This window comes from Bombina bombina, chromosome 6 (genome assembly GCF_027579735.1).
Source record: "Bombina bombina isolate aBomBom1 chromosome 6, aBomBom1.pri, whole genome shotgun sequence".
NCBI lineage: Eukaryota > Metazoa > Chordata > Amphibia > Anura > Bombinatoridae > Bombina > Bombina bombina.
The window spans coordinates 752,901,576-752,925,761 of record NC_069504.1 but is presented as its reverse complement, the minus strand read 5'-3'; the positions used below and the strand labels follow the sequence as shown (position 1 = coordinate 752,925,761).

Here is a 24,186-nt window from a genome sequence, read left to right as displayed (position 1 = left end):
CTTGTCCTTTAAAGTTAGGGTTAAAACAAGGAATGCGCGTACATGCAGGTACACATAATACCCTCATGTAAAGTCTCTTCCCCTCTACCCCTATAGCTGTGTGATATTTATGAAAGCTTTTTACTTTGTCACGTAGTGTTTTACTTGTCACAACAGGCTTCCTCTACAACACTGGGCAGAACTATATATCATGCAATTTAGGTCACAATGCCCTATTATACTATTTTAAGAAAGTTCCTCATATATAAGATTTCTGTAAAGAAAAATATATTTTGCCTTTTTGTTAAAACTAAAAGACTGGCACATTTTACAACCCTTCTGGTGACAATCTTGACAGAAACACAGGAGCTGATTGGTGCAAATGCACCTTGCACTTTTCTAATTGACAAGCAGGCAAGTATACTGTATCTATGCACCAATTAGTGGCTGCTTATACTGGACCTGGAGTGTACAGAAGGTGTGTATGTTTAAAGGGGCATACAAGTCATAATAAAACTTTTGTGGTTCAGTTAGAGCACACAACTTTTCAATTTACATTTATTACCAAATTTAGTTTAGTATCCTTTCTAGGAAAGCATACCTAGGTAGGCTCAGAAAAGCTCTGCTGGGAGCTAATTGGTGATTGGCAGTTATACACATTTCAAGTAGTGGAAACAGCACACCTGTACCTTCTTTTAGTGGGGCACGGAGCAACAGACTTGCCAAGTCTCTTCAGTATCCATAAACTTCAAAAAACTCCAGCCACCAGCTTCATTAAAAGACCTTTATTCTTTCATTCTGGGTCCCAATAACACATACAACGTTTCAAGCCTGCACTAGGCTCTTAGTCATGTACATGACTAAGAGCCTAGTGCAGGCTTGAAACGTTGTATGTGTTATTGGGACCCAGAATGAAAGAATAAAGGTCTTTTAATGAAGCTGGTGGCTGGAGTTTTTTGAAGTTTATAGTTATACACATTTGTCATTGAATCACCAGATGTGTTCAGCTAGCTCTCAGTAGTGCATTGCTGCTTTGGAGCTGTTTTTTTTTTTTTACTGATTTCAGGGGTTACATACAGAGTTAGATGCAAGGAATACTGCAATAATAAAATGCACTTACGCATTTTTCTTTTTACACATGTATGTCCCTTTAATAAGGTAATATAATATATAGAAATACTGTTATATTATAAAATTATAATAAAACATACTGAAAAAGTATTGCACACATAGTATCCAGTTTGGAGAAAACTTGGCCCAAAAACAGTGGTGTGAAGGTTAAACTTCAACACTGAGCCTCTAAGCAGCTATAATACACATAAATCAATGCAAAAATAAAAATAGTGTACCAAACGTAACAAATATTGTTACAATACTGCAGTCCCAGTAGAAGGTAAATGTCAATTCTTCCAGAGAAAGAACATTTAGGCTGCACTCTTCCTCGCAATACTGATGGAACGATTCTTAAATATCAAACAAATAAAGGGGCGCCTCATGTGCATATCAATCAGTTACATCCAACAAGAAGGACTGCACATACAAGGGGGTACTTACATTTGACAAAAGCACCCCAGTGTGCTAGTAGATACAGACAGGAACATCAGGAATAATCTGGAATGGATCCAGTATCCAAATGGTTCTGTATATGAGTGGCTAATTTAAATTAAAATAACTTTTAACAACAGCAGTGTGGTATACCCATTCATATACAGCACCATTTGGATACTGATATTGAAGTTGTAGTTTGCTTTCTTTTAAAGGCGTGCGCTGTTACTCTCACGGATTGCTTTTTCTCTTGCTTCCCATGTAGCAAGTCCAAGATCAGCTTAAATTTTTCCTGGTCACAGTACCCAGCTGAGGATCAGGTTGTACAAAGATACAAAACCCTGAACTGTACAGTCACAACTGCATTACTGAAAACCTCACCAGCAAATGGGAAAACAAACAGGATCCAAATATTGATTACAACAGAATCTCTGGGTTTTAACATCAGCAGATTAATTTAAGAAAATACAAATCTAAAAACAAATCTTTTATGCAGATAGTCTGTTAAAAATCAGGCTAATTTGTTAATAATTAGAAGAGTATTTTTTTAACCTGTTATGCCAGATCATTATAAATATTCTACTACAAATGCAAAATTCCTCAAATTGTAACAAAGAAGTAACATCTCACTTATCACGTAGGGCCAAGTTCTCTAAAGCTGTCTGGTCATGTGAGATTATCTATGAGGTCGGGCCAGTGCTGCAAGGTACATCAAAGAATTATAGAAAGACAAATTTTATGTTATGAGCTTGACTGTAAAGAATGAACAGGTTTCAACTTCTCCAAACATGCACTAAGCAGGGTTCTGAACGTGAATGACAGACACATACAGACAGATACATTATAATAAAATGCTATAAAAAAACAATTTGCATAATTTCTCTTCATGCTGGCAATTTCTTAAAGGGACATGAAACCTACAAATGTATTTCATGATTGAGATAGATCATACAATTTTTTTTTTTTTTTTTTTTTTTTTTTTTTATTGAGGTTAAGATCACAATACAACATATATGTGATACATTGAAAAAGAATGCATAGGTACAAAAAAAGAAATATTCACAATATACACATGATGCAAAAGAACATTATTTTTGTTGCATCACAAAAAAAGAACAAAAGCAAGAAACAAAAATAGTCTCAACCTCATTTTTCTATTTTTTCTTTTTCTCTAGCTTCAGGATATTCAAAATTATATAATGCTATAGTGCTTATTCCTCTTCAGAAAATGTTAATGTGAATTGAACTTTCAGATGCAACGTATACTATAATTTACATTATTTTGTCATGCTATATCTTATCTTTTAAATAACAGTCTTAACAATAATTAAGTTTTACCCTTTTCTTCCCTTTCCGTCTTAGGTCAATTATTCACAAAAACAAAAAAAAAAAAAACACAGAAAAAAAAAAAAAAAAAAAAAAAAAAAAAAAGAATCAACCAACCTAACATACCTAATCCACTAGGGGAAAGAGGACTTAAACAACCAGACAACACTGAACATAGTAACACTAAAACACAACATGTAATTATCCCAAAAAAAAAAAAAAAAAAAAAAAAGAGAAAGAGGGGGGGATGGGAGATGAGCAGAGAAGACTACCATAGTCCCATCAATACTAGTTCTGAGTTCCTAAATGGGTATATCATATGTTCTCTTTCATTTAGTGGAAATATCTTAATAAAAGCTGTCCATTTTTTAAAGAAACCTTCAATATCATTCTCTTCTTCTATATTAGTGTCTCTTTGCTCTATTATATATTGTTTTTTTAGGCAGTTTTTGAGCTCATTTATACTGGGGCTAGCCCTTCCTTTCCATTTTTTGAAGATTAAATATCTTGCCGCTAGAATAATCATATTGATTATTTTATTATGCTTCCGAAGATCTTTCGTTGCTTCCCATAAAAAGATTACAGAGATTATGTCCAACCTCAGAGGAGAGATTTTTAAAACTTGATTAATCCAGTATTCTATCTTAGCCCAAAAATGTTTAATCTTGGGGCATTCCCAGATCATATGGATAAGATCTGCTGATTGTAATGAGCATTTTGGGCATGTACAAAAATTAATATTCCCACATCTTGTCCCTTTTTTTGGAGTGTAGTAGGTCCTATACAATAACTTAATGTGGGATTCTCTCCATGTGGCTGATAAAGTAATTTGTGATACTTTTAAAATAGAAGCCTGGATTTTATTTGAATTTATAGGATGTTGAGTTATCATAGAATCCCATGCAACTGCTAAGTTTCCTAGATTCATCTCCCCTTTATTAGATATCAATAATTGATAGCATGGTGAGATTGACATAAACCCATTTTTAGCTAATACAAGCCAATTCTCCAGCTTTCCCCAGGACCAGTTCCAACCAGATTCATTTATTATCTTAGTTATGAAGTGTCTAATTTGTAAATATGCAAAGAATTCTTTATTGCTGAGGCTGAATTCTCTTTTTAAACTTTCGAATGTTTTAATGCAGTGGCCGTTCCAGTCTATTATCTGAGAAATGTTATTCAGACCTAATGTGTGCCATTTTTGGAAGGGTGCCGATTGTATTCCCGCTTGAAATTTAGGGTTCCCTTTAATTGGCATATAATTCGAGACACTTCCTTTAATAGATAATAACTTGCATATCTTTCTCCATGCCTGTAGTGGATATATTAATGTTTTGAATATCTTAATTTCCTGGGGGATTGTCTTAGGGCTACAGTGTATTAAGGCTGTGGGAAGGTATGGTAGACTTACATTTTTTTCAAGTTCATTATTTGTTACATAATCTTTATTTAGAATCCAATCTATAACTATTCGGGCCAGTGAGGCCAGATTGTAGAATTGTATATTTGGCAGTGCAAGTCCGCCGTACTTCTTAGGAAGTGAAAGTTTCATTAACGAAATTCTGGGTTTTTTGCTCTGCCATATAAAAATTCTCATCATACTATTAATTTTTTCAATATCTTTCCTTCTGAGGATTATTGGAGTATTCTGTAAGATGAATAATAACTTTGGGAGCAAGATCATTTTAAATGCGGCAATGCGACCTGAAATCGAGAGTGGGAGATTCTGCCATAATTTCAAACTCACCTCAATCTCTCTCAGTACTGGTTTTACATTAAGATCATAACATTTGTCTAAATCGGAAGTGATCATTATCCCCAAGTATCTAAATGATTCTGAGACTCTAAAAGGAATTTCCATCGAAGAATCAGGATTCCTTCTAATCCATAATAATTCAGATTTTAACGCATTAATCCTATAACCCGAGAAGGATCCGAATTGTTCTATAATTGAAATAAGTATGGGTATATTGTTTTGCGTGTTAGAGATATATAGCAGGATGTCATCCGCGTATAACGCAATTTTAAGCTCTGTTCTACCTATCTTTATTCCTTCCATTTGTGTTCTTATTGCTATTGCCAAGGGTTCAATTGAAATGTTAAAGAGGAGAGGGGAGAGGGGGCATCCCTGGCGTGTTCCCCTTTCCAGTGATATTTCCGAAGATAGTGTATTATTAACAATTAACCTCGTGAATGACTTTTTATATAAATTCTCCACAAATTTATGGAAATGTCCTCTGAACCCAAACCTATAGAGAGACGAGAGCAAATGATCCTGATGAATTGAATCAAATGCTTTTTCTGCATCAATTGAAACAATTGCTAAATCTGGGGAGTCCCCCTCTCTCCTCTGCCCCGCCAAATCAGTAGATTTAAAATAATCTATAGTGACTAATACTTCCCTGATCTTTGCTGTTAGATTTCGTTTCTGCAAAAATCCTGCTTGGTCTTTATGTATTATTTCCGGAAGTACCAATTGCAATCTCTTGGCTAAAATGGAGGTCAGGATCTTATAATCGGAATTTAATAATGCTATGGGCCTATAAGATTCCTTTTTTGTCGGATCCTTCCCGGGTTTAAGAATCAGTGTAGTGTGAGATGCACAAAACTGAGGCGAGACCACCTTTCCATCAATAAACATGTGGTTAAAAAGCTTACTTAGCGGTGAAACAACGAATGGTGCAAGGATTTTGTAAAATTCATTTGGTAATGCATCTGGACCAGGTGCCTTATTTGATGGAAGCTCCTGAATAGTCTTTAGAATTTCTTCCTGAGAAATTGGGGAGTTAACCATTAGCATTTTTTCACCGTCAAGTACAGGGTGGACAATTTTGCTCCAGAATTCATCTGATTTAACTTTGTCTGAATCCCTTAGAGAGTAAATTTTTGAAAAATATTCTGAGAAAATGTTGGCAATATCATCTATATTTATATGGGTTTTCTGCTTATGCAGAAGCTTATCTATTAATGGGGATCTTTTCTCTCTTTTTAACAGATTGGCCAATAACTTTCCAGCCTTATTGCCATAGCGATAAAGTCTTGCCTGAAGTTTAAGCTCCTTCTGAGTCTCTCTATAGGTTAGAAATGAGTCTCTTTCGTTTTTTGCTCCAATGTATCTGATCCAACTTCCCGGGGAGTTATCAAGCAAGTAGCGATTATATGAGTTAATTACAGCTTTTGTCACTTCTGATTCTCTAATTCTTAGTGTTTTATTTCTATTAGCAATATATGAAATCATTTCCCCCCTAAGAACTGCCTTTGCAGCCTCCCAGAAAATATCTGGGCGATCAACATAAGTCTTGTTAAATTCAGCATACTCTTCATATTTGCTTTTTAACCAGTTTTTAAATTTTACATCATTCGTCAGCCATGTGGGGAAGAAGAAGCGAGAGGATCCTAGTTTGAAATCATTATATTGAATTTCTATTGTAATAGGGCTATGATCTGATATACAAATAGGGAGTATTTTGGCTATAATTTTCATTTTACATAGTCTTTCATCAATAAGGAACAAGTCTATTCTAGATAGAGTCTTATGAGCTCGAGACAAACAGGTGAAATCTCTTAGATCTGGGTTCTGGAGTCTCCATATGTCCCTGACTAACAAATTTTTGGAAATTTTCTTAAACATTTTAGTTTCTAGGCTGTCTCGCTTATTCCTCCCCACAGTAGGCTTCTGTCTAAGTCTATCCAAGGGTTGGTGTGGGGCCATATTGAAATCCCCGCCTAGAATTAGGTATCCTGTAGATTCAGAAATTCAGATCATACAATTTTAAGCAACTTTCCAATTTACTTCTATTACCAAATTTGCTTCATTCTCTTGGTATCCTTTGTTGATTGAACAAAAATGCACTACTGGGAGCCAATTACAAAGGCATATATGTGCAGCAACCAATCAGCAGCTGCAGCTCCTGAGGCTACCTAAGTATGCTAGGTTGAGGTGTTGAAAATAGAGTCTCCGACTGTCAGAGAAAAGTCAGGTGTCAGATGCCTTGAAGAGGGGGGAATAAGAAGCAACTCAGTTTTGGACATATTGAGTTAGAGGTAGTGTGAGGACATCCAAGAGGAAATTGCAGAGGCAGTTAGAAATCTGTTTAAAGGGACAGTCTAGTATAAATTAAACTTTCATTATTCAGATAGGACTTGTAATTTTAATCAACTTTCCAATTTACTTTTATCATCAAATTTGCTTTTTTCTCTTGGTATTCTTAGTTTAAACTAAACATAGGTAGGCTCATATGCTAATTTCTAAGCCTTTGAGGGCTGCCTCTTATCAAATGCTTTTTAAATGTCTTTTCAACACAAAGAGACTAAAAGTACACGTGGGCTATATAGATAACACTGTGTTCAGGCACAGGGAGTTATTTAAGATCTAGCACAAAACAATGCTAAATTTAAGACAATAGATAATAAACAGTCACAGTCATGTGATCAGGGGGCTGGAAGAAGGTTCCTAGATACAAGGTAATCACAGAGGTAAAAAGTATATTAATATAACTGTGTTGGTTATGCAAAACTGGGGAATGGGTAATAAAGGGATTATCTATCTTTTAAAACAATAATAATTCTATGGTAGGTTGTCCCTTTAAGTAAAGAGGGACAGATCAGGAGAGGAAAGATAGATTTGGGTATCATCACCATATAAGTGGTACTGGGACCCAAAGGAGGATATATGTTTTCCCAGGGAGGATGTATAGAGAGAGAAAAGCAAGGGACCCAAGACAGAGCCTTGCGGTACTCCTACTGAGAGAGAAGATATGCTGTTAAAGGAAACGGAAAACTAGCAATTTGAGAGATATGAAGCAAAACACAAGAAGGCTGTCTCTTGGATTCCAAAAGAATGAAGGATTTTTAGGAGGAGAGGAGCGTCAACTGTGTCGAAGGCAGAGGATAGGTCAAGGATTGTGATTTTGCAATTCTGATTATGCCTTCACAGTTTCTGTGTAACTTTAACAAATTAGGCTCATACTATCTGTATGTATATATATATATATATATATATAAATATATATATTATAAATTAGATTGCACTTTGCATTTCTTTTATGTAAATTATGACTGAAAAACTGTCAGCTTTCAAAAACACACTTAAAGGGACACTGTACCCAAATTTTTTCTTTCGTGATTCAGATAGAGCATGACATTTTAAGAAACTTTCTAATTTACTCCTATTATCAAATTTTCTTCATTCTCTTGGTATCTTTATTTGAAATGCAAGAAAGTAAGTTTAGATGCCGGCCCATTTTTGGTGATCAACCTGGGTTGTTCTTGCTGATTGGTGGATAAACTCATCCACCAATAAAAAAGTGCTGTCCAGAGTTCTGAATAAAAAAAAAAGCTTAGATGTCTTCTTTTTAAAATAAAGATAGCAAGAGAACAAAGAAAAATTGATAATAGGAGTAAATTAGAAAGTGGCTTAAAATTGCATGCTCTATCTGAATCATTTTTTTTTTTAAAATAATATTGCTCTGATTTTCAGGCTCTTAACTAAGCCCCAAAGTTTTAGGAGAATACCATCAGATACCTACTCCAGCTTGCTTCTGTTGGTGTAAAGGGTCTTTTCATATGCAAAAGAAGGGAGAGGGGGGAAAAGTGTCTTATTTCCCACTTGCAGTGGGCTTTCCAGCTACCTTTTCAACAGAGCTAAACTGAGAGCTTCTAAGTAAATTTTTAAACAGTTTTTTACTGGATTTTTATATCAGTATCTGTGCATCTTATTCTTTATAGTAGTGTCTATTACATGCAGTTACATGAAAAGTGGTGTATACTGTCCCTTTAATGGCTGCACAAGAATCATTCATTCAACCCCCCTTCCCCCCCACGATTTAGGATTCTCTACGTTTTTTAATTAAAAATGAATTTAGAAGAATATTTTGTGCAAACATATCTAACCTTGAACAATGTATTTTGAACTAACCAGATATCTGATTTCAGGTGGAGCCTTTATGATTTTTGACAATGTATATATCAAACTAATTTCCAAACTCACTTAGAGGCACAGTTCACTGTAAAACTGTTTTCCCCTGAATGTGTTCCCCATACCAGCTGCAGCATACACCTGTAAAATGTATGAGAAATTGCTAATTTATGCTTCTTTTTTCAAAAGAAATAGCTGGATTTGTTCTTTAAAACCACAGCCCATACCAAATAGGATAAGCTTGCAGACAGATCAAATCTCGTTATCTTATTACTCAAGTGCTTCCCTTTCTTATCTCTGTCTCTGTACAATACTTAGAAAGAACAATTGAAAATGATCCTTTTTTATCTCTTCCACCTCCCACTATGAGTCTAATTACTTCATCAGACCGCTGCTTTCCTAACCTCTTCGCCACCTCTAAGGTGGCGAAATTCAATCTCCACGGTCTAGTCCAACTGAGGAGATTGACCGCTTCTGCCAGCGCATGACTGGCTGTGCGCGGGCAGGGAGCGGGATTGCACGCAAGCGCAAAATAGCACTTGTGTGCAATGGTAATTTCCTGCGGGGAAATTCGCTCTGCCATAGGAGAGCTGAGGCGGACAGGGGCGCGTATATGCGCCCCTGCTCGACTCAGCTTTGATAAATCAAGCCCTATACCTGGGTATATAAACTTCAGAGAAGAAACATAGATCGCAACAGTGATATAAATGATGACCGGGAGAGATTTGCAGGTAAAATTGTGATTTATTGCATATCCAAAGTGTACACATAATGACAGGCACAGCAAACAAACCCTGCTACATATAAACTTCAGCATAGGTAGGGAGACTATAGTCTAAATCAGCCTTTTCAAGTGCCAATATAAACGCTAAGGACATATTTGTAAACAATGTAATACACTTCAGCAGGTAAAATGGATATTTGGGAACAAATTAAAGGAGAGAAAGTTTTTTTGGGTAAACTGTCCCCTTAAAGAGACATAAAGGAACAAAATGAAAATGCTCTTATGTGTGGAAATGTTTTAAGAAACTTTGCTATATACAATCTTAAAAAAAAAAAAAAAAATAACTTCATGTGATTGACACTAATCAGCAAGTGCTCATAAAACATTAAAGGAGTGTGCAGAAGATGTGTATCTCAAAGTTTAATAAAGAAAAAAAAATACAAAGCTGCCTTTTTCTTTGTTTCTTATTTGTTTGACAAAAGTTCTTAAAGGGAAATGAAAACCCAAAATGTTCTTTCTTTCAGAGCATAAAATTTAAAAAAAAAAGTTTCCAATTTACTTCTATTATCAAATTTGATTCGTTCCCATGGTAATCTTTGTTGAAGAGACACCTAAATAATTGTTTGAAGCACTATATGGCAGAAAATACCATCTAGTGCTGTATAGGGAAGTGAGCTGTTTTAGAGGGATCAGGGAGGGATCACAGGGTGGAAAGTGTCAGGTGGGAGCCTAAACTCTACACTAAAGCTAAAATTAACCTTATAAGCTACCTAATTAATCCCTTCACTGCTGGGAATAACAAGTGTGGTGCGCAGCTGCAATTAGTGGCCTTCTAATTACCAAGAAGCAATGGCAAAGTCACATAAGTCTGCTTTTCTGAACAAAGGGGTCCCAGAGAAGCTTTTACATTAATATGTGCCATGATTGCACAAGCTACATATACCAGAATTGGCCTAGATCAATACTTTGGGGCATATGTATCAAGCTCCGAATGGAGCTTGATGCCCCGTGTTTCTGGCGAGCCTGCAGGCTCGTCAGAAACAGCAGTTAGGAAGCAGCGGTCACAAAGACCGCTGCTCCATAACCTGTCCGCCTGCTCTGAGCAGGCAGACAGACATCACCACAATACAACCGATCGAGTATGATCGGGTTGATTGACAGCTCCCTGCTGGCGGCCGATTGGCCGCGAGTCAGCAGGGGGCGGCGTTGCACCAGCAGCTCTTGTGAGCTGCTGGTGCAATGCTGAATTTGGTGAGCATATTGCGAGGTCGCAGTGTCGGATCAGGTCCGCCAGACCTTGATACATATGCCCCTTTGGGTTGTCTAGTAAAAAAAAAAATATATATATATATATATATATATATATATATATATATATATATATATATATATATATATATATATATATATATACTTTTGATAGGTAAATATAATTTAAAAAGGCTCTATTTCTGTATAAATGTAGCGATGTCAAAAATGCTCTGGTCTTTTGGAGAAGTCTTAGTCTGAAATCCCCAGTCCTTAAAGGGACATGAAACCCACGTTTTTTCTTTCATGAATCAGAAAGAGTATGTGATTTTAAACAACTTTATAATTTACTTCTATTATCTAATTTGCTTCATTCTCTTGATATCCTTTGCTGAAAAGCATATCTAGATAGCATCAGTAGCTGCTGATTGGTTGCTGCACATAGATGCTTCGTGTGATTGGCTCACCCATGTGCATTACTTTATCTTCAACAAAGGATATCTAAAGAATGAAGCAATAAATTGGAATGTTGTTTAAAATTGTATTCTCTACCTGAATCATGACAGAAACATTTTGGGTTTAGTGTCCCTTTAAGGGGTTAAATGGACAGTAAAGTCACAATTTAAATTATGTGATTCAGATAGAGCATGCAATTTTAATTAATTTTCCAATTGACTTCTATTATTTAATTTGCTTCATGCTCTTGGTATCCTTAGTTAAAGAGAATACCTTGGAAAGAAGCAGCAATGCATTACTGGGAGCTGGCTGGTGATTGCACATATATGCCTCTTTTCATTGGTTCACCCAATGTGTTCAGCTAGTTCCCAACTAGCGTTGCCACCTGTCCCTTAAAATACAGAACACTTATAAGTTACACATGCTGCAGGGTGTGCAGGGAGGAATATGAATAGTGTTGTCCAGAAACACAATACATGTTCTTCCCTGCACACCCTGCAGCATGTGTAACTCATAAGTGTCCAGGAAAACATGGCTGAGGTGGCAACCCTATTCCCAACAGTACACTGCTGCCCAATAGTACATTGGGTTTCATGACCCTTTATGGTTACCCTATGGTAAAAAATCTTTAAGAGAAATTGGGGTAGAGGAACAAATGTTAATACATGTAGTCCCTATATAACCAAAATGGTTGCTATCAACCATTTAATTGTATAGGGACTACATGCATTAACATTTGTTCCTCTACCCCCATCTCTCTTAAAGATTTTTTTCATAATTATCCCCAGATGTCTGACATCTGATCTCATTCCCTAAGTTGCAACCATGCAATCCATATCCATCTTGTAATTGATACTAGAACCTCAACACCTTTTTATGTGGAGAGGCAACTTGACACAGTAGTATGGTGTTATGTTATTTATGTATACATGTTATTTATGTTTGTAGAGGTTATTTTTGATATACACAAATATTCCATCCATATGTGGGATGTCATGATTGAGCTAAGTGGAAATTATAATTTTTTTTTAAAGGGACAGTGTAGTCAGAATTAAACTTTCCTTTCAGAAGGGCATGTCATTTTAAACAACTTTCCAATTTACTTTTATAAGCAAATGTGCTTTGTTCTCTTGGTATTCTTAGTTGAAAGCTAAACCTAGGTAGGCTCATATGCTAATTTCTAAGCCCTTGAAGGCTGCCTCTTATATGAATGAATTTTACAGTTTTTCACAGCTAGAGGGCATTAGTTCATGTCTGCCATATAAATAACATTGTGCTCATGCCCGTGGGGTTACCTAGGAAGTCAGCACTGATTGGCTAAAATGCAAGTCTGTCAAAATAACTGAAATAAGGGAGCAGTTTGCAGAGGCTTAGATACAAGTTAATCACAGAGGTAAAAAGTATATTAATATAACCGTGTTGGTTATGCAAAACTGGCGAATGGGTAATAAAAGGATTATCTATCTTTTTAAATAATAAAAATTCTAGCATAGACTGTCCCTTTAATTTCATTTGGATAGATTTGTTGTTTGGTTTTGTCTTACAGCCTGTTATTTCTATGGGTTGCAATTTATTTGTGCCAATGGACATAAAAAGCCTTTGCTGCTTCTAGATAGACCTGTACATACAATGGCAGAGGAATCACAGAATAGCACAAATGTTCAGAATTTCATGTAGATAACAGCTAACATGGTTATGTATAATTAGAAGCCAAAATGTTTAAAACAGGGTGAATATGTGCAGAAACTACCATACCCTTTGGCTATGATCCTTGAGATTTGTTTATTTTAGCTGAAACTTTGAGTCTCAAGGTCAAATCCTGATAGATTCCAGATCTAATTATGGATTACATCTCAATGTCAGCATCATTCAAAGTCATCTTTCTTTCTGAATGCAAAATTTGCAAAAGAACAAAGGACAGTTACTTCAAAAAGTCAACTGTCAATTCACATGTTAAAGAAAACTCCATGAGCTCTGTTAATAACTCAATATTTTACTATAACTGTAAAAGAAAAAGGATTTCTTTACATAGTGGTCCATGTGTTTATGATGTGTTTTAGTGTTATCATTGTACAGGGACAGGTTCTCTTACCTAGAACTTATCCCTTAGTATTTAGTTCCTTATAGCCTTTATCACCCTACAGTGTTAGCTTTGCGCTCCATTTTTCCTAATAAACCTTCTGCCTGGGCCACACTCAACTGTTTCTCTTGTGGGGGAGAGTTATCAGCTATTATGCAGCAAACATGTAAAACAGCTAAATAAAGCTAGTATTTATAAATATCTCAAACTAATTTAAAGGGACAGTCTAGTCCTTCATGATTCAGATAGGGCATGCAATTTTAAACAATTTTCCAATTTGCTTTTATCACCAATTTTGCTTTGTTCTCTTGGTATTTTTAGTTGAAAGCTTAACCTAGGAGGTTCATATGCTAATTTCTTAGACCTTAAAGGCCACCTCTTTTCAGAATGCATTTTAACAGTTTTTCACCACTAGAGGGTGTTAGTTCATGTGTTTCATATAGATAACACTGTGCACGTTAAGTTATCTGGGAGCCAGCATTGATTGGCTAAACTGCAAGTCTGTCAAAAGAACTGAAATAAAGGGGCAGTTTGCAGAGGCTTAGATACAAGATTATCACATAGGTAAAAAGTATATAAATATAACTGTGTTGGTTATGCAAAAATGGGGAATGGGTAAAAAAAGGATTATCTATCTTTTAAAATAATAACAATTCTGGTGTAAACTGTGCCTTTAATATGCTCTGACATTAGATTCATGCTTACTGATTAAGACAAGGGTCGAAAAATCTGTTTAAAATTTAGTAGCCAATAAGCATATTTAGAAGCCACACATACTTTTAGGAGCCAGGCAGTGGTGTTTGTATATAGATATATGGAGAATAACCCAAAAAGGGTAACAATTCTAAGAGCCAGTGGCTTCTGGGTGTGCCGAACCCTGGACTAAGATAAATATAAATTACGTTTGCATAGACAACAATTGGGTACAGGGCCTGTAACACTATTAAATTCACTTCTATGTACTTTGTTTTCTTGGTATTCATTTTGAAAACTAATATGTATATAGCCTACACAAGTGGGAGCTAAGATTGGTGCCTGCAAACATGTGTCTCTTGTCATTGAATGACTAGTTGTGTTCAGCTAGCTCTCAGTAGTACATCACTGCTCCTTCAGCAAAGGATACCAAGAGAATGAAGCAAATGTGACCATAGAATTAAATAGGAAAGTTGTTTACAATTGTATGCTCTTTCTGAATCATGAAAGGGAAAAAAGGGTTTATGTACCTTTAACAGGTGAGCTTGTGTGGGTACATGTTAAAGGGACAGTCTAGTCAAAAATAAACTTTCATAACTCAAATAGAGTATGCAATTTTAAATAACTTTCCAATTTACTTTTATCATCAAATTTGCTTTGTTCTCTTGGTATACTTTGTTGAAAGATAAACCTAGGTAGGCTCATGTGCTAATTTCTAAGCCCTTGAAGTCCCCCTCTTATCTCAGTGCATTTTCACAGTTTTTCACAGCTAAACAGTGCTAGTTCATGTGTGCTGTAAAGATAACATTGTGCTCACACCAGTGTTGTTAACTAGGAGTCAGCACTGATAGGCTAAAATGCAAGTCTGTCAAAAGAACTGAAATAAGGGGGCAGTCTGCAGAAGCTTAGATACAACATAATCATAAAGGTAAAAAGTATATTTCTATAACAGTGTTGGTTATGCAAAACTGGTGAATGGGTAATAAAGGGATTATCTATCCTTTTCAAACAATGACAATTCTGGAGCAGACTATCCCTTTAAAGGAAGTACATAGGGAACAAATGAGAATCTTAAAGGGACATTGAACCCAATTTTTTTTCTTTTGTGATTCAGATAGAGCATGCAATTTTAAGCAACTTTCGAATTTACTCCTATTAGCAAATGTTCTTCATTCTCTTGGTATCTTTATTTGAAAAGCAAGAATGTAACTTTAGATGCCGGCCCATTTTGGTGAACAACCTGGGTTGTTCTTGCTGATTGGTGGATACATTCATCCACCAATAAACAAGTGCTGTCCAAGGTTCTGGACTTTCTTTTTCAAATAAAGATAGCAAGAGAACAACGAAAAATTGATAATAGGAGTAAATTATAAAGTTGCTTAAAATTGCATGCTCTATCTGAATCACGAAAGAAACAAATTGGGTTCAGTGTCCCTTTAAAATCAGGAGTGCCTTTAGGGAAAGTTAAAATATTTAATGCTTGGTGTCTTACAGAGCAAGGCAAACAATTCAAAGTAATAGAAGCTGTCCTAGAGAAATCCTACAGATAGGTATGTGACAAATTAATGAGAGGGGGGAGAGTGAAGGGGAAGGTAACAAGAATATTTGCAGACAACTGTGTGCGGTGGTGGTATGTGGCTGTGTATACAAACACAATATACAATTGTTTTTATTCAGATACAATTCATTTTTTATGTAAGTTTGTATTGGGCATTTTTTTTATTAAATAAATAAAGATCAGACAGACATTTCAACATTTCTTTTTTATAAAATGTTACAATTCTTTTAAAAATGTTTCAAGATAAATGCACTACATTAATAGAAAACACTTTTCATCCTGAAAAACTATTTTTGTGATTGGCTTATGGCTCTCACATGATACAGGAGGAGTGGAGAAAGATATAACTGAAATCTGTCAGAAAAAAAAATCTACTACTCATATGAAGTTCAGACTAAGTGCTATTGCATTGTCTTTTTATCATGCATTTGTTGAGTGTGCAAATCTACTGTATTTATTAATCTTTTAAACAAAACTTGTAAACATTGTGAAAAGGACTTCAATATTTAAAACCCTGCAGTGTCATATAGCTCACTGATTGGAGAACAGTGTTTCAAAAGTTCAATACAATGTAATTCCAGTATAACTTCCAAGGGGGTAAATATCACCAAGAACACATAGAAAATGTGTGATCCATTAGCACTCAGGAGTCTTGTGGGAGAGAATGAGCAGTAGTTTTTTTTCCCTTTCTTCTAGATTGTGATATGGAACATCTGTTTAAAGCTTTGCACACATGCAATGACATGAAACATGTGGCTGATCTCATTTTAACCCCCACCTATATTATAAGGAAGATCTGCCACATGGTTACACTAGGGGCTAGATTTATTAAAGCCCTACGGCTGCAAGTTCTCACAAGAACTTGCTCGCCGTAATTTATCAAGCAGCGGTCACCAGACCGCCACTTCCCTAACCTCTTCGCCACCTCTAAGGTGGAGAAATTCAATCTCTTCGGTCTAGTCAGACCGAGGAGATTGACAGCTCCTGCCCGTGCTTCATTGGCTGTGCGCGGGCAGGGGGCGGGATCGCACGCGAGCGCAAAATTGCGTTTGTGTGCAATGGCGAATACCTGTGGGTAATTTCGCCCCGCCACAGGCGAGCTGAGGTGTACAGGGGCGCGTATACGCGCCCCTGTCCGCCTCAGCTTTAATAAATCTAGCCCTAGGAGTATATGAGAGAGCAGAGTGTTTCAAAGTGAGGAAAGAGCAGAAAACTTGCCAGGGGGCAAAGAGGTTGTAATTCAGGAAGTGGTACTAGTGCATGTCATGAGATAGTAGAATCTGTTAGGAAGAGGTAACATTGTTCTCTAGGGCAGAAAATGTAAATGGTTCTCAAAGCGTAGAAGACATTACAGATAGTGTTATGAGGAAGTGTAGTAGTGTGGGTATTAGGGAATAAAGGAGGTAGCATCTGTATCTGCAATCAAAATAAGTATAAGTCTGTATCAAGTCTAGGAGGGATAGCCAGCTTGTATCATGATCTACAAGTTACAGCAATTAAAAGGATTGTTTTGCTGTAGGATTGTCAGGTCTCTAGTTTTTATATGGATATAATGGCCAGAGGCTGCAGGTAATGGTTGTTTGATCTGAGGTCAGATTTAGGCATATGGCAGAGACCATAGAGTTTGTTCTGAGGTCAGATGTGGGCATATAAGTGACACTGCCTCTAAGTGCCAGTGGTTTGTTTGGAAGTCTGATATGGGCATGTAATTCTCTGGGGCTTGGAGCCATGGGTGTGATCTGAGGTCTAATGTATAACTCATTGGGTCTCCAGGAAATGACGTTTGATATGAGCCCATATGAATGTATATGGCTGAGAGTCATGGGATGAGGTTTATCTGTCTGTCAATCTATATATATGTCTGTCTGTCTATCTAGATCACATTATTGTGCAGAGATACAAATATCTGACCAGATAAAGCAGACAGAAGTGTTGCATTACATTTGTTTTCCTTCCTTCTTTTACGTGTTTTCACACACCTTGTGTTTGACCTTCAGTCTTTGCCTGGGGGTAGAATGTAAAAATCCCAATGCCTTTACATGCTAGAATAGAGCTAATAAGGTAAAAAGCAATTCTAGTTCTAAGCAGAAGTCAAAAGCAGACTCACAAAACCACTGCACTTATTTTCCCTTTTGGTAATTGTCTCCATCATACACACCCTGCTTTCATGAATGTCTTTTATACACCCTTCCACTGGCCTCACTTGTTTTCATTTAATTAGCCTGGAAATCTTCCCTCTCCTGCAAACATTCAGACTTTCAGAAAGTTCTTAATGGAAAAATGGAGGCAATCCCAACCCCAGTCACTTCTCCTTGTCCCCTGACACGCTCTAGTATGAATGACTTAATGCAATTGAGTAAGACTTGGACTGAAAACAATGTGTATCTCTGTATGCTACTGACCTATTTTACACAGACTTTATCTTTTATCTGTGTCCAGTTGTCCACTTTAACATTGCCCCATATAAGCTCTTATTTTATATAATTTCCCTGCTACTTCTATACCAACCAACTACCTGCAACTTTTACTAGTGCACCACATAACCTTTCACTATCACTCCTCATATTGCAAAGTATCTCCTACTATAGAGCCATGCAATCTCTTCATATTGTCCAATGTCATATTTTTCAATGTAATTCATTATATTGCTCCATAAATCTAATTATATTGTTCCATAAACCTTTCTGTATATATTTTTTAAGGTTCTGCATATCAAATTTCCCTATAAGTCCTCCTGTTGCTCTTTATAACATCTCACTATAACTTTGTCAATTGCTCAGTATAGCATCTCCTTTTATACAGGGTTTGACAGATCACAGGAGCAGGGGCTGCCAAAATGTTACTTATGAATACAAAGTATTGATGACTCCACATGAATCTATATACAAGCTCTCTTGTCTTGCCTCCTGTCCTTTAATTTCATAATTCCAGATACTTTTCCTACCTTTCCCCATAACAAATCCAATAATCCAACATCTACATAAAATCTCTCACCCTATAGCCATCATTATCTATATGTACCATTTTTTAGCTCTATATACATCTATCATACTATACAATCCCTCTTTAAAATTCCCAGAACTATGCAGGGACACAAATATGTCCAATGCCTACTATATGTATGATAACACTACCTGTAATTTGATTTATTACTGGTATCCCACAGTTCAATACAGAAATGACAAAAATGCTTAGTAAATATCTATGGGGATTTAGGGGCATTTTGCTGCTGTAAAACATTAACTGTAAAAAAAAAAAAAATTTAAAATTTGAGTACTCAAAAAATGTACAGCAATTATGAAACAGTTTTTTCTTACTATTTTACACTTACACCCTATATATAAACATATTCTTATATTTTGGTTAGTAAGAGATGAGTCAGCATTGAGTTGTCTGGTAATCTATACTTTAAGAAATTATGTCTCTGATAATGCACAGTGTATTTTTCTGTTTTTAGACAGACATCTGTAGAAGCAAAAACGTATAAATACCCCATTTACACACTCCAACGACTAGTGGTGTAAAATAGGTCAGGTACATAGCTCATCTCTTCTCATTCACACCCTCTCTTCTTCATATTATTTATTTATTTTATGTCATTAATTGCAACTTCACACGTTCATTCTTGTTCATGGTAGTTGTTAAAAGTTATGCATTAGCCTCTCTATGCATATTGTGGGAAAGTTCAATTTTCCCAAATGATCTGATTATTATTTGTTTTTTATATTATTTATATTAGTCCATACACACAAACACTGGTCTTTATTAATTTAAGGGTGCCAAAACATTCTATTACCCATGGATTTTTAATTCACTAACTTATGGAGAGCTCTTTAGTGAATCTATACGACATAACATAGATGCAGGACGTTTTGCAAGTTTGAAGCATTATTTATAATTTTTTATCCTTGAATCTAAGTCATTGTATGCTTACACTCATGGGAAATAGCCACACACAAATACTAATTAAACTATATACCCATATATAAAATGAGCTTAATGTTACAAAACACAACCTAAAGGTGTTTCCATGCATATAAATAAAAAAATGCACATATATAAGAATGAAAAATATGGATTTAAGTGATTTATATATATATATATATATATATGTGTGTGTGTGTGTGTGTATATATATATATATATATATATATATATATACACACACACACTATATATATATATATATATATATATATATATATATATATATATATATATATATATATATATATATATATATATATATATATATATATTGCTAAAGTGTAATCATAAGGGGGCATTATATCCTTATATATTAGGCATTCTGATAAAACTTTAGAGCAAATGCTGCAGGAAATTTTCTCTGCACACTCCTTGTTTCCTAAAGAGCCCTTACCTTAATTGTTCGTCTTTTAATGTTTCCTCCAGTAAGAGATAAGAGCTATATCGCATCCACAACCCAAAATAGACCCTATACATTCCACAGTGGAAAAGCCCCACAGAGCAGCAGCACTCAGTATAGCTGCTGCTGCTGCTAACAGTAACAATTACACATCCAAAAAAACAAGACAGGTTTCCTTGTATCTTCTTTCTTGTACTAAATATATTGATTCCTTGAACTTCCGTCCCAAATAACCATCCTAGCAAACTTCAGCCTTCACTCTTTAAATATATCAAAGCAGGGGGTTTCTGCTTTAAGCAGAGAACATCCATCCCTTTTTCCTTTTCTTTTTCTCTCGTTCCCCCTCTTCTGTTTAAAAAAAACCACAATCCAGATGTTTTCCTCTGCTCCACTCTGGGACTCTGAGATAGAAAGAGGAGGGAGAGGAGAATTTGGAGAGAATAAGGAGTTGCAAGCAGTATGGAGAAACTAGTACAGAATATTGCAAAAGTGTCTGGTTTTTTTAGGACTAACACAAGAGCTCAGAGAGAATTCACAGACTGACTCCCTCTTGTCTCCTCCCCCTCTTCAATCTCTCCACCCCCCTTGCTTAGACACAGTCACTATTATTTGGTATCTGTATAGGGAACGCAGCTGTTGTAAAGGGGGAAGGGTCGTGTATTACTTTATTTAGGATTTATCATATGCAAGTGACCCAGACATGCATTTTATCTATGTAAAAACTATAATGGAAAGACCCACTCTGTTGCAGCTGAAGGATCTTGTTGAATGGGTTAAAGAATGACAATGACATTTAGAAGGATCGTTTCTAACTATTGGCTAGTCCAATCATTGAAAAAGGTTAAAAGCAAAACAGACCCCCCACCAAAAAAAAAAACAGGCTAGAACAAGAGGTCATGTTTAGAAGCTGAAAAGTGAAGTTTTATGTGAAATGTTCTACAGGCAAAGTAGAAAAGGGAAATACAGTTTGAAAATGACAAAAATAAGGGGACCTGTTTAATCCTAATATAAGGATTAACATTTTCAAGTAAACAGAATAATTTTCAGGTAATGCATTAAAAACATATATACAATAAGTAATATAATTAACCCTGTATAGCTAGAAAATAAAAATAATTAATTCTGTTTTGGATTTTGTTCTCCTGTGTTGATATTTGAATAAGAACAAGGGTAGAATTTAGGATTTTTAATTAACAATAGAAACAAAAGAATTTGCAATAATTAGATCACAACACATGTAGGGATGATTACTAGGAAATCTGTGACATGAATAGCTAAACTCATGCATTGCAGTCTGAAATTATGAATAGGACATCTGTTGTCCCATTGGTTAACTTGTGGTTGATGTCAAATCTGTTCTCTCTAGGGACTCTGGGAATGTGGTTAGAAAAGTTGCATTAAATTGTCTTGACAGTGAGTTATTTCATCCCTTTCCTAAGAATGGTCAGTTTAGGTATTATATGGTATATAATGTTGATCGGGGGAGCAAATGGGCATCAAAGGACAGTCTATTTAAAATAAAACTTTCATGATAGGGCATGCAACTTTAAACAACTTTCAAATGTACTTTTATAATCAAATTTGTTTTGTACTCGTGGTATTCTTTGTTGAAAGCTAAACCTACGTATCCTCATAAACTGATTTCTAAGCCATTGAACCGCCTCTTATCCCAATGCATTTTGACAGTTTTTCACAGTTAGACGCTGATAGTTCATGTGTGTCACATAGATAACATTGTGCTCACTCACGTGGAGTTATTTAAGAGTCACCACTGATTTGCTAAAATGCAAGTCTGTGAAATTAACGGGGATAAGGGGGCAGTCTGCAGAGGCTTAGATACAAGGTAATTACAGAGGTAAAAAGTGTATTAATATAACCGTGTTGGGTATGCAAAACTGGGGAATAAGTAATAAAAGGATTATCTATCTCTTTAAACAATCAACATTTTCAAGTAGACCTTTATTTAATATATTTCATACAAATAAGAAGTTCTGAGTCAGCACAATGGCATGTCATAGATAAAACTATTGCAGCAGTCTTTGATAAATTTTGTAGGTTAATTTTTAACAAATCCTAACTTGTATGAGTATGAAGAGATACAAAGCCTGGCTTCTAACTATATGTGCTAGCCTTGAGATTGGTATTGTGGGAATTTAACCCCTTAACCATAATTATCATTTTTGTCTTTCCAAAATATGAACTTTTTGCATTATAAAGTTTATTTATTTTTGCAGATTTCATTAAATATTAATATAGTTTATGTTTTGCTGTATTTGTATTTCTAAACAAAAAGTATCACAACTGCATTCATGGAGAGGGGAATGTAATGAGTGTATAAACCTATAGGATCAACTATAAAAGGAGTTACAGGAAGAAACTTTATGGATCAATATAAATTACAGAGATTAAAGGGACATGAAACCCAAAATGTAAACAATTTTAAAATGTACTTCTATTATCTGGTTTGCTTCATTCTCTTGGTATCATTTGTTGAAGGAGCAGCAATGCACCACTGGTTTCTAATTGAACACATGGGTGAGCCAATGACAATGGATATATATATATATATGCAGCCACCAATCAGCAGCTATAACCTAGGTTCTTTGCTGCTCCTGAGCCTACCTAAACCTTTCAGCAAAGTATACCAAGAGAAGGAAGCAAATTAAATAATAGAAGTAAATTGGAAAGTTGTTTAAAATAGTATGGTGTCTAAATCATGAATGTCTAATTATGACGTTACTGTTTAACTGCTATCTGGACTTCTGTTTATCAAATTCCGAAATCACAGACTGTACACATATATATTTGTCCCAAAAGACGTATAGTATCACCTGCAATCAAAACAAGGAAAGTAGAACAGTACTCCCAGACCGGACCGGGGACACATCACATGACCCTGAAACACTGCTCAGCTATGGTGCTATAGCACTCTCAAAAAGCTGCACTATTTCTAGAGTCACATGCAGTCTTAGCCCAGACCAGCCTGGGAGCAAGTCCCTATGGAAAATTACTAAACAGACATTACAATACACACAAAAATATAGTCTAGCACTCGTTCACAAGCTCTCAGCTAATTTTAAAAGAAACTGGAAGAGTCAGTTACCTCATTTGGCCAAATGGGACAAGTCCAGGTACCACGTCAAGGTCTCTTTCAAAATCTGGGACCCTAAAACAGTCACACAAATGCAGGCTCACACACAGGTGCAAGCACATATTCAAATGATGCAACAAAAGAATGGAGAGGAAACCATTCAAGAATACACATATAGCACTCAGCGCAGTCAGATACAGTTGATATTGCTGGATACATAGATATAAATGGGGATTCGAGATCATACGCTGTGATGGAAGTTAAAACATAACTTTTATTAAAAATGCAAAAAATTTAAATCCTGGGATGTGCAATTAAAATAAACAGTTAGAGAGGACTAACAATCGTTCTATATTGTGTACCAGATGATTGCTAAATCGATAATTAAAGGGCCATAATACCCAAATGTTTAAACACTTGAAAGTGATGCAGTATAGCTCTAAAAAGCTGACTAGAAAATATCACCTGAACATCTCTATGTAAAAAAGAAAGATATTTTACCTCAAAAGTTCCTCAGTAGCCACATCCCATTGTAAAGGACTTCTAAGCAACAAATCAGTATGTCTATCCCGGGACAGTGGAAGGAGCGAGCTTACGTGCACACTCATCTTATTTCCCTATTCAGTGTAAGGAAGTTTATAATGAAATCTCATGAGAGTTAAGTAAAATCTCATGAGATCACAGTAAAAGAGTTCATGACCTCAGCACTGCTGATGCCGATTGGCTGCTGTTCATTTCTTCATTTTATTTTTTTACCTGCAGCTTAGTATACCTTTTTACACAGAACTTACTCTGCTGAGCTTAGGAAATTGTGAGGTAAAATATCTTCCTTTTCTACATAGAGATGCTTAGGTGATATTTTCCTGTCAGCTTTTTACAGTTATACTGCATCAGTTTCAAGTGATTTAGTCAGGGGCGAAACTACAGGAGTGCAGAGGTCGCAGGTACGACTGGGCCCCTGAGGGTGGGGGCCCAGCTTAAAAAAAATAAAAAACAAATTTATATATATATATATATATATATATATATATATATATATATATATATATATATATATATATATATTCTTTTTTTATAAAAAACGTTAACCTACCACTGCCTGCACTGATATCATGTAAGTGTGACATGACTACAGGGGTTAGTGTTTCTGTTTTACCAATTGGTGTTTATGTGTGTGTGTAT

At 35.6% G+C, this 24,186-nt stretch overlaps 1 protein-coding gene across 5 annotated transcripts in view; it reads right to left on the bottom strand.

The window, feature by feature from the left end:
* The window catches only part of S1PR2 (sphingosine-1-phosphate receptor 2), a 99,336-nt gene extending 78,874 nt beyond the window's left edge, over positions 1-20,462 (bottom strand). For all 5 annotated transcript variants that reach the window (XM_053718023.1, XM_053718020.1, XM_053718021.1 and 2 more), the window contains exon 1: positions 19,908-20,462. Coding sequence is in view for 1 of the 5 variants with exons in the window: in XM_053718025.1 (XP_053574000.1) it covers positions 19,908-19,990 (83 nt within the window). In the remaining 4 variants the exon portion in view is untranslated. The remainder of the gene's footprint in view (positions 1-19,907) is intronic.
* Positions 20,463-24,186: the final 3,724 nt, after the last annotated feature.